The sequence below is a fragment of the Anopheles gambiae genome, chromosome X (genome assembly GCF_943734735.2).
Source record: "Anopheles gambiae chromosome X, idAnoGambNW_F1_1, whole genome shotgun sequence".
Taxonomy (NCBI): domain Eukaryota; kingdom Metazoa; phylum Arthropoda; class Insecta; order Diptera; family Culicidae; genus Anopheles; species Anopheles gambiae.
Window position 1 is genome coordinate 7,943,745 of NC_064600.1, and position 11,282 is coordinate 7,955,026.

The 11,282-nt window shown below is 49.1% G+C and overlaps 1 protein-coding gene across 2 annotated transcripts; it reads left to right on the plus strand.

Annotated features, from left to right (window-relative positions):
• The first annotated feature begins 1,913 nt into the window (after nucleotides 1-1,913).
• Nucleotides 1,914-10,810, plus strand: LOC1271787 (uncharacterized). 2 transcript variants are annotated; one of them, XM_061659354.1, is made up of 11 exons: nucleotides 1,914-3,423; nucleotides 3,501-3,749; nucleotides 4,553-4,750; nucleotides 4,849-5,329; nucleotides 5,401-5,590; nucleotides 5,669-5,809; nucleotides 7,805-7,841; nucleotides 8,217-8,356; nucleotides 8,973-9,815; nucleotides 10,276-10,416; nucleotides 10,519-10,810. In XM_061659354.1, the coding sequence occupies exons 1-11, from the start codon at nucleotides 2,808-2,810 to the stop codon at nucleotides 10,588-10,590; spliced, it is 3,108 nt and encodes a 1,035-aa protein (XP_061515338.1). In that variant the 5' UTR covers nucleotides 1,914-2,807; the 3' UTR covers nucleotides 10,591-10,810. The 2 variants fall into 2 exon arrangements, with proteins under 2 accessions (XP_061515338.1, XP_061515349.1); XM_061659365.1 differs by having other exon boundaries at nucleotides 1,925-3,423; nucleotides 8,235-8,356.
• Nucleotides 10,811-11,282: the final 472 nt, after the last annotated feature.

Consider the following 11,282-nt stretch of genomic DNA (forward strand, 5'->3'; position numbering starts at 1 on the left):
CACATGCATATGTACGTACACGCAGACAGGAAGACACGGTCCAACACCAGCAACGGTACGCACACAGAGGAGCCTAGCATCGATCCTGCCACGCTCTTTCTCTCTCTCTCTCTCTCTCTCTCTCTCTCTCTTTCTCTCACTCTCTCTTTCTATCTCTCTCTATCTCTTTGTATAGGGCTCGCTCGCTCTTCAACTCTTTCCTCTCTACTGCGCTCTGTGATGTAGCCTCCGGGAAGCCGTGGCACTATTCAAAAAAACCGTTTCGGAAACAAAAACGTCACACGCGTTCGCCATCGCGTGAGCGTGTCCTTGCACGATCGCAAACAATTGTGTTGTGCCGCTTCTCGGGGTCTGCCGCAATGCTGATTACAATTGTTGGCATGTTTGTCAGTGTTTTTCATTTTCTTTCCTCCCTTTCCTAGGAATAGGAAACTAAACTGATTACAGGTTGAATTAAAATGAAATTAAACCGATAACTTTTGCGACAGCGTGGACTTGGAGAAATGTGAGACCAAATACTCAGCCACTCACGAAAGTTAATCAGGCACTCCGAGCTAGTCCTTAGACGCATGACTGTGGTTATCACCATTTTCTTTCCTCATTTGCGAAAACACTGATAGGCTGCGGGACCATGGGGCTTTCTCAGGCTGAGAAAACATTCTCAAGCATTCATTAAAGTTTCTCCCGCACTCAACACTTGTGCGCGGATGCGAGCCCGTGGCCGTCGTCAGTTTTTTCTCACTCCGAGAAACTGATATTGCCACTCAAGCTTTATTAGAAGCTTTAAATAGAAAATAACTTCTTGATCGCATATTTTTAAACCTTTTTCGTTTGTAAACATTGAAAACAATTTTCAACGTATTTACCGACTACAGAATTGCACGTATTTCAGATAGCTGAGCTCAAAGATTCTCCAAAGATTCTCAAAGCGATTTAGTTCGGTTTCTACAAACGTTTAGAACGTAGATTTATCAAAAGCACTCATGAGTGCCTGAAAAAATAAGCGTTGATTCTACAAACGTTCAGAGCGCAGGTTTCTCATGAGCACTCATGAGTGCCTGAAAAAATCAGCGTTGAGAAACCCCATGGCCCTGCGGCCTTCGGATTCTACAAATGTTGAGAACGTGGGTTTCTCACAAGCACTCATGACTGCCTGACAAAATGAGCGCTGAGAAACGCCATGGCCCCGCGGCAATATAGTCACTCAAGCTTTATTTGGATATTTAAATATAAAAAAAGATCCCCCTTTATACCCCTTCCCAATAAAAAAAAAAAAACAATAGAAACAACACTTTCCAACGTAATTACCAATACCGCTATGAGCTACCGGCTGATCGTTGCATTTTCTACATTCTCAAATATTCTTAAAGTCGATTTTGTGCCGATTATTCAAACGGTAAGGACCTAGTATTCTCAAAAGCACTCATGAGTGCCTGATAAAATGAGCTCTGAAAAAGGTTCTCATCCCCCATGACCCCGCGGGTTCAGAGTCACTCATGAGGGTGTGAGAAAAAAGCACCGAGATAGTTTCTCAGTCACCATGGCCAGCGTGGCTAAACAGTTTCCTTCAAGCTTCCTCTCCGTCCAAGCGAGAATATGATGCTTTTTTATTTTTTTATTCAGGATGGATGGCTTTTTTCCGTATTGCTTATAAAAAAAACATAAAGAGGAGAAACAATTGATTTTTGAAAATACTTTCTTTTCTTTTCTGAATATTTTACCGCATTTGCAGATGTCCATCCACGAATTAACACTACCTGCACACAGGAATCAAAAACAAATCAGGAAATATACAACAAAACGACCGTTTCGATCGAACGGTTGGAAATGGGATTTGCTTGAGAATAAAACAAGCTACCAGTGTTTTCTTGCTCCAGGTAATTTTTTGACAGCATCAAACCACGGACCACCCTGTGCGTGACAGCTGACGCTGATGTTTACACGGGTACGGTGGGGGCTGCCACTGCTGGGTGGAATCCTATGTACTGCTCGGCCACATACACGCGTGCAACATAACTCCCAAAAAAAAACACACATCTCTCACCATCCTCCCCCTCAGCCTTCTTCGACGGTGGGAAAAAGTTCGGCTGGAAAAGCCCCTGCCTGCGCGTGTGTGTGTCTGTGAGTTTTTTTTGTTGCTCTCCTCACTGCTGTGGAAATCTCGTGACTTATGGGGCCCCGTGCGGTGCGGTGAGGTGCGGCCGCCGCCTATAACTCGAAACGTAAGCGAGCGCGCGGCGAGAGCGACGGTAACAGAAAGCTAGTGGAAATTTTTCGTACGAATCGATTTTTCCATTCCGACGGCGACGCGCGACCTAATTGTACTTTCCGAATCTGCCGACGTAATGTTACAGTAGCGGAGATTTGTTGTTTTTTTTTTTTGCTGTGTGTGTTATATTTCCTCTGTCTGTGGTGCTGCTGATAGTCTTCAAAAAAAAGGGAAAGGGAAAGAAAGCATCCAGTCCCGTGCGTTCGTGTCCCCGTCCCGTTCTGGTGCCCGGGAGAGTATGGAACCGGATGCGAAGCGTTGTGCGAACGGTTGTGCTTGGTCGTGCTGTTCACTCCAGGCCGTTAGTGTGGTGCAATAGGGTTGTCGGCCCGGGGAAGCGAGCGGAAAGGTGAAAGGAAAAAGAAAACGCCACTGCAGCCGAAATGCAGTAGTGTGCATGGTGGTGCAATAGACAGGAAACCTCCAAAGGGGAACCGCCGCACGAAACCTATCAACCCCGGACCCGGACTGCTTCCGTCTGCCCAGCACCGCTCAACCAAACGACCGCGTCTATCAAACAGCCCCGTGCGGCGGAACGATGTACTGCACCAGCAACGATGGCAGCAAGCAGCCGGTCGGCGAGGTGAAAGCGCCGTCGGCCGCCCACCCCACCATCAACCAGTACCACCCGCACGACCCGTACGGCGAGCGGGAGTCGGCGGCGGAGCTACACTTCTGGGACGAGGCGGACGGCCGGGGGGCGCACCAGAACACGACTCCGGCCAGCACGGTGCTGCACTCGCCCGAGCCGGCCCCGACCGAGCACGAGCCAAAGATGCGGTTCCAGCAGCGGCACCAGATCCAGGTCGGCCGCAGTCCGGTCGGCAGCGGAGGGCACAATGGTAGCAGCGACTCGACCACCGCTTCCAGCCCGGTGCTGTTGCCGCACTGCCATCACGGTCCATCGGCCGGTGGCGCCCAGCACCATCAGCTGCAGCAGCAGCAGCAGCAGCACGTGTACGGCACGCAATCGATCCTGTCGGACGGCGAGATAGTGGTGTTTGACGACATCGAGCCGAACTGGCCGACGGGGACAGGCGGCACCGTGAACGGGTCGGACCTGTCAATGCTGATGGGTGGTGGTGGTGGTGGTGGCACTACACCCAACAAAGAAACGCACACGGACAGCTGTACGAAAATACAGACCATTATCGGTGAGTAGCACGGGGACGGGGCGCTACGCTGCGGAAAGGCCTGTCAACGCCACTTGTTTGTCATCTTCACCTTGCAGGCGGGCTAACGATTGCCGAGTACGAGGGATCGCCGCGACGCTTCGGCACGATCTACTCCAGCAGCTATGCGGACGGCGGCACGATCCGGCCGGGCGGGGCCAGCTTTCCCCGGCCCGGGTTTCCCAAGCGCGTCGAGCCGAGCGCCGCGCCGTACGATCAGCTCGACGACGGTCGGCCACGGCAGATCGAGCTCGGCAAGGGTCCGAGCGAGACGAGCTTCTACAACATCAAGGGCAACATGGTGGCCGGTAAGGCAGGGCGCGGATGGGGCTACGTACTAGTGATGGGAAAGATGAAGATTAGCGTTGGAATCGATTCCGAGTTTTCTGGAATCAATAACGGATAGTAGGTCCGGAATCAAGCTCCGGAATCGGAATCGGCTCCAAAATCAGAATCGGCTTGGAAATCGGAGTCGGTTTCGGCATCCTCATAAGAATAGACGTCCGGATCCAATGATGCTACGTATTGATAGCAGCAAAGAATCCAAATGTACTTGTCATCGAGTCATTCTCATAAAGATTCCCGGATTGATTTCACTTCTGAAACTTCTTAATTCAATTCAAGAACTGATTCTTATTCCGGAGCTAATTCCAGTTCTAGATGATGATGACCCAATTCAGGAGTTAACTCTGATTCCGTTACCGGAGCAAATTACGATTCCCAGGTCGATTCCGATTCCAGAGCCGATTCCGATTCCGAAACCGATTCCGATTCCGAAGCTGATTCCGATTCTGGATCCAATTCCGATTCCGAAGCCGATTCCGATTCTGGACCCAATTCTGATTCCAATTCTGGACCTGTTTCCGATTCCGATTCTGGACCTGATTCCAAAGCCGATTCCGATTCCGATTACGGCCCTAGAATCGACTCTGGAATGGGCTCCGGATCAAACTCCGGAATCAGAATCGATTCCAGCATCAGAAACGGCCCCGGAATTGATTCCAAACACGGAATCGGAATCGGGTAAGTTCGATTCCGAGCTTCCACCACTACTACGTACGTCGGTGGACTACTTTCTTACTCTCTCTATCTCTCTCTCTCTTTGGTGCAGGCAGCGAGATGAGCGCATTTCAAAGCGATACCAAATATTACGACCGCCCACAGGCGGGCTCGCTGGAGGAAGACTTTACCATTCCGGCGGGCGGCACGGGTCGCAAACCGCACAGCTTTGCCCTGTCGCCCGAGATGGACTACCGGTCCGGGTGTGGCACGGCCGAATTCGGCACCACCTTCCGACCCGTGAGCTACGGTGCGAACAAAAGAGTCCTAAGGAGGGATCCGTTTTCTCGCCCACTCAATCGATGGTTCCGTATTGATTGATTTTTTTTTGTTTTGTTTTACCAACAGGAAGGGTGCAAAAGCCGGGCGGCGGAAACGGCACGGGCGAGGCGAAGGAAATTCTAAACGAACCGTGCGTCGAGTACGACGACATGTGCAATAGTATGCCGATCCTGGAGGATGGGCTGTCGAGCGGGCACGCATCCGACTCGGAGGGCAACACCGTCGCCAACAGTTGCGATCAAGGCGGCGATCTGATGGCGAACGGCTCGCTAGGGATGCAGAGTATGCGCCATCAGCAGGACCAACAGCAGCAGCAGCAGCAGCAGCACTACCATCATCATGCGGCGCTGGACGGACCGAACGGTGCCGGCATTAGCGACTGTCTGGCGAACGATATACGGGACGCGCTGAACGACATCAAGTCGACGCTGCAGAACACGAAAGCACTGCCGACGGGGGACGAACGACGGGACAGTGCGGACCAAGGCTGCCGGGGGGAACCGTTCGCCCACTCGTACGGAGACGTTTCGCCCGTGTGGGTGCTCAGGTAAGGGTTTCGGCTTCCATCAGTACCAATCGCGCACTAACCACGCAATCTACCAACGTATCCGTGGTCAGGACGCGGGATGGATCGCCCGAGCAGGAACACCCGTCCGCCGCGCACCTGACGGACCAGCGGCACGGCAACCCGCCGCCGCCACCCGATCTGGAGGAGGAAACGGACACGGATCTGGAGACGGATCGTTTGCTGGGCCACCAGCAGCAGCAGCAGTCCGGCGGCGGCGAGCCGAGCTACTACGAGCATAATGTACGTGATGTTAGAGCTTCATGCCACAGGTTTTGATGTATGTGACTGAACGCCCTCCCTTTCGCTTTCAAATTCCAGAACGCCGCGGACGTTGGCGGCGTGGGGAAACCGAAATCGCCCAATTCGGCCATGTTAGCGAAGCTGAAACGGTACCAGACCGCCATCCGGGCCGACAGTGAAATCTACGTTCCTAGCGATATTACCCTAGAAAATTTACCGGTAAGGCATGAGCCCTGCACTAACCGCTCCTTTTAGTTGTATGCTTTATTTTTAGAGAACAACACTCACCGTAGTAGTTTAATTCCAGAGTGGAAGGGCCCGTGGACTTTAACTTTACTATTCATTTTAGAAATTAACAGTCGAAGGTTTGCCACTTTGGTATAACAAGAGATTTTTGTAGCATGTTTTAACGTCGTTTTAACGTTTTTAAATTACTTCCGACTGCACACACACACATAGCAGAACAGACTGGACTGGGTCTGAAAAATCGCTAAAATTAGTACATTTATTCTTACTGCAGATGCTTAGCTGCAAGTTTTTGCTTTGAAGTAGATCACATACAGGGTTTCGAGTCATATAATGGAATAGTTAAATCGGTTAAGGGAATGCTTCAAAAAGATAGTGGAACCCTGCAACATAAAAAAAAAATGCTTTAAATTAATTCGCAACCTCCTAAAGAACAGCCGTTAAAATGCTTACGTCATCAGAATGCCGGCATAGCCGTTAACAGATCCGGTTCAAAGGACCAAACTGCGTAGTGCCACATGGGTGCCGCTGTAAACATCTCGAATCATTTTAGTCAATTTTACCTATTTAGCATGTTTGATTGTGACTCCGCGGCAGCATTTTCATTGTAAGAAAAAGGTCATGCACAAACCCATCATGAAATAATGGCAAAAAGTTAATGAAAGAAAATATGTTTTGCCCCCATTCTGCTTTTGCACAAAAGACGATGCGCAAAATGTGTCATTATCATTGTTTTATCTCTCTCTCTCTCCCCCTCCTGCCACGCGACGATTGAATCGAAACGGAGAACAAAAGCACTGCCCCAGTCTCTCTGTGGGGAAATCACTGAATGGCTTAAGCCAGTGTGGTCTCCAACCTTTGGCCCGTGGCATTAACAGAAGTGATCCGTGAAAGAATTGATTTTTTGAAAAGAAATGTAATTTTTGTTTCCCCAATCACTATTACATTTACAACCGGCATGTCTACAAAATTTAAACATATTTGTAATTGAAAAACTTTGACATAAGTCTACAAAAAATATGCCCTCAATATACGTTGTCCGCGGCAAATGTATTTTCATAGCCAAGTGGTCCGTAATCCTAAAAAAAAAAACGGTTGGAGAGCACTTGGTTAAGCAATGCAATGCGGGGTTATATTGAAGATATTCTGTGGTTATATTATTATCCAAGTAATAAGGTTCAAAATTCTATAAGTAAATAACTGTTATTAAAAGTAATTATAAAGATTCTTCAGTTAAGGATCGGCTATATATAGTGCCCGAAAGTGTTCAAACATGCAACACAACAAAGCAAGAACAATATCGCTTCTTAATGTACCTCTTCTCCCATGCTGCTAAAAAATATTGGGAATGCTCTGGGGCCCCCAAAAGCTTCAGGATGAGCATTGTCATTTCGAAGCAATGTTAGTGTTACAATGTCAGTTACGATAATCAAATTTGGAAGAGCTCGGCGGTATGAAATTGTCATATTAAAAGATGTGCATTAACTTTGCTTATGAATTGATGCACGAATTTGATCGATATACGAAGATAGGAATTTCAAAATCAGGCAAATGTTTTCGCGGGCCGGATTTTGCCGACCGCAGCTTAGTTGTATAAAGATAGCAGAATAAGACCGTAATGCTTATCAATAAGAAATCTTAACTGTGATGAAAAAGTAAAATAATAATAAATAGGGTAAAAGAGCTAAGAGATATTATTATTACTATTATAATTATTATTATAGTATTATCGATATTAATAACTCAACTCAGTAAGGTTAGTCGGGACAGAAGAATTACGGTTGTTAATTCAACGCCGCATCAAGGTGCCTCTACGCTTAAATGTAGCCCTTCAGAATCATTTATAAAATTACTATTACATGAAAACAAACGCACTAACTTCACATTAAGCTTCAAAAACTCCCACAGCATGTGAATCTTCTATCGATCATACTTATCCACCTTATCTTTCCTCTTGTTCTTTTGCAGGAAATTGAAAGCAAAGGAAGGCATAAAACTCGAGAAGGTAAGTGAACGCCTGGATGACGTAGCTTCATCATTGTCGTCGTACGTTTGATTGCACACTCAACATATTGTTAATATTAAACAAAACTGGTGTGTACCCAAAAGTTACCATCAATTAAAATCGTTATCGATTCACCTTTCACATGCTTTCCCACTGCGTGTTGTCAAACCCCCTTACCGTAAGTGTACTTTGTCCTTCTTCCCTTGCCCCGAAAGGGCAACAAACAATGACTGTAACCAAAAAAAAACAAAAAACAAAACAAAAACTGTTCCATAAAATATCAAATTTCAACTTCAAATCGCTTTAAACTTTGTGCAACGGACCATTAATTCTCGTTACGTTACGGTTTCCCCCCCCCCCCCCCTCCCGACGCAGGTCTGCTCGATCCGGCAGTGCTCATCGAGGGCGTCCTGTTCCGGGCGCGGTACCTCGGCTCAACCCAGCTGGTGTGCGAAGGCCAACCGACGAAATCGACCCGCATGATGCAGGCGGAGGAAGCCGTCTCCCGGATCAAAGTGAGCGCGCTGCTTTCTCTTTTATTTTTGTTTCGTGCCCTGCTCCTCCTTTCCCCTCCTACCCAAATCTCTCACACCTATTACATAGTCTGTGCACCCTCTACCCTCCCATTAACTATACCCGCTGTGTGCTGCATGTGCATGTGCATGAGTGTGTGTGTGTGTGTGTGTGTTTGTGTTATATCCTTTGCTTCCTTTTGCTTGTTTTTCCTCACCGCCCCCCCCCCCCCTCCCCGCATTTACTGGTCCCCTTCCGCATCCCAGTGCGTCCCAGTGCGCCTGTTCCTAACATCTGGTTCACCGACTAGCCCTGTACTAACCGCCGTCTACCGTCTATGTTATTATCTTTCCACATTCCGCATTTTGTTCTGGGCGCTCTTTTTAATCAAAAACAAAACAAAAAAAAACGCGTGCGTGCCATCTAATCCAAAAACCACAAAACAAAATTAAACAAATACCTAAACCCCGGCTAGGCTTTGGTAAGATTTATTTGTGCGCTGCAAAAACGAACCCATTTGAACTGAGATTGTTACCCCATCCCTCCACCCCAAACCTCCCCCCAAAACACCACCACCAACAACTCCCGGAACCAACTGCAATCCCGTAACTGCCCCAGGCACCGGCGGGAGAGTCGCAACCGAGCACGGAGGTGGATTTGTTTATTTCGACAGAGAAAATCATGGTGCTGAACACGGATCTGAAGGAGATCATGATGGACCACGCGCTCCGGACGATCTCCTACATTGCCGACATCGGCCAGCTGGTGGTGCTGATGGCCCGGCGCCGCTTCGTCGCGAGCAGCACGGGCCCGACGGACCCGGCGGCGGACGATGGCGGTGCGGTACCGGGCGGCCCGGAAGCGGCGGTGCCCGCCGACAGCCCGAAGAAGCGGCCGGCCAACCGGACGCCGAAGATGATCTGCCACGTGTTCGAGAGCGAGGAGGCCCAGTTCATTGCGCAGAGCATCGGGCAGGCGTTCCAGGTCGCGTACATGGAGTTCCTGAAGGCGAACGGGATCGAGGACCACAGCTTCATGAAGGAGCTCGACTACCAGGAGGTGCTGAACAGCCAGGAGATCTTCGGCGACGAGCTGGAGATATTCGCCAAGAAGGAGCTGCAGAAGGAGGTGGTGGTGCCGAAGGCGAAGGGCGAAATACTCGGCGTGGTCATCGTCGAGTCCGGCTGGGGCTCGATGCTGCCGACGGTCGTGATCGCGAACCTGGCGTCGGCGGGGGCGGCCGCCCGCTGCGGCCAGCTGAACATCGGCGACCAGATCATCGCGATCAACGGGCTGAGCCTGGTCGGGCTGCCGCTCTCCACCTGCCAGGGGTACATCAAGAACACCAAGAACCAGACGGTGGTGAAGTTCACGGTCGTGCCGTGCGCGCCGGTCGTGGAGGTGAAGATCAAGCGCCCAAACACCAAGTACCAGCTCGGCTTCAGCGTACAGAACGGTGTGGTAGGTATCGGATGGGTGGGTTGGAAGAATTGTGGAAAGAAAAGTGTTTCGCAATGAATCATCAGTGAAGAATCAATAGAATCAAGAATCAAATGTGTAACGTAAATCCTGGGAAGAGTGATGCATCTTGAGATTACCCAATCTTACAAGAGCTGTATGTATCTAGAGTTTCATGAACTTTTGAAGAATTGTGAATCTTGAAATTAATGAGTTTGTCACAGAAATTGAAGAGCTTTTTAAAGTGCAAAGTTATAGGTTCAGAATCCTGTAATTCGATGAAGAACCCGCACATAGAGATTCTTGAAGATTCCTGATTCTTTGGAAAGAACATTGGAGGCTCTTTATTGGATTAAAAGATTCAGATTGATTGACTCATTGCAAAGACTCGGAATCAGGTCCTAGTGCTCATAGTGGCTACATCTGCAACTCTCTATGTCTACATTTATCTGTGTATTAATAGATTTGCAGCCTGCTGCGCGGAGGAATTGCGGAGCGGGGCGGTGTTCGCGTGGGCCACCGCATCATCGAGATCAACAACCAAAGCGTCGTCGCGGTACCGCACGAAAAGATTGTGAATCTCCTAGCCACGTCTGTTGGTGAGGTATGTGGACGCGCTGGATCTGCTGTTGCTAGCGTCCTGATACGGGCGTTAAAGACACTTACACTCACTCGCTACGTTTTTTTCCTTTCTTCCTCACACTAGATACTGATGAAAACCATGCCGACGTCCATGTTTCGGCTGCTGACGGGGCAGGAGAATCCGATCTACATTTAGGCCCACACACACACACAAACCCTGGGCACAGGCCTGCGGGGGGGGCAAGACGCGACATGCCACCGCACCCCCGTACACGCCGTTAGGATCAATTTCGCTGTTACCCTCTCTCCCTTCACTATTGCTGATGATGGCACCTATTATCTTACTTAATGGGAGCAACAACATTGTTAAAACCTTCTTGTTCATTACAATAAAGTGACAAAAAGCAACAAACAAATGAAACCGCGTACGGTTTCTTCTTTTTTTTTTTGGGTGCTGGGTGAGGCTGACTGCAAAGTAGGAAACAAAATGCGATACCGATGCGGGAAGTTCCGAACGCAAGCAGCAGCTAAGAAAGGAATAATCCTTCACATAGACGACTGGAGACTCAGGCCATCTGGGAAGCAGTGTATCTCAAGGTAATAAAGAAGTTCTGCTATCACGGGATGGTCGTTACATCGTACAGTAACCTCAACATCGAAATCCGGAGACGCATTGTGCAGGGGCGTTGTACATACCATGGACTTCACCGACTGCTGAGCTCCAGGAAGTCTTCGAAACTGCACTAAATGTTGAGATATATCGCACATCGATTCAAGCGGAGGATCCAAACGCGCTGGGCGTGTTTGAGCGACGAATCCTCCGGTGTGTTCAAGCACGGAGATTGAAGGAGCAGGATGAACCACGAGCTTGCTGAGCTGTACGGCGAA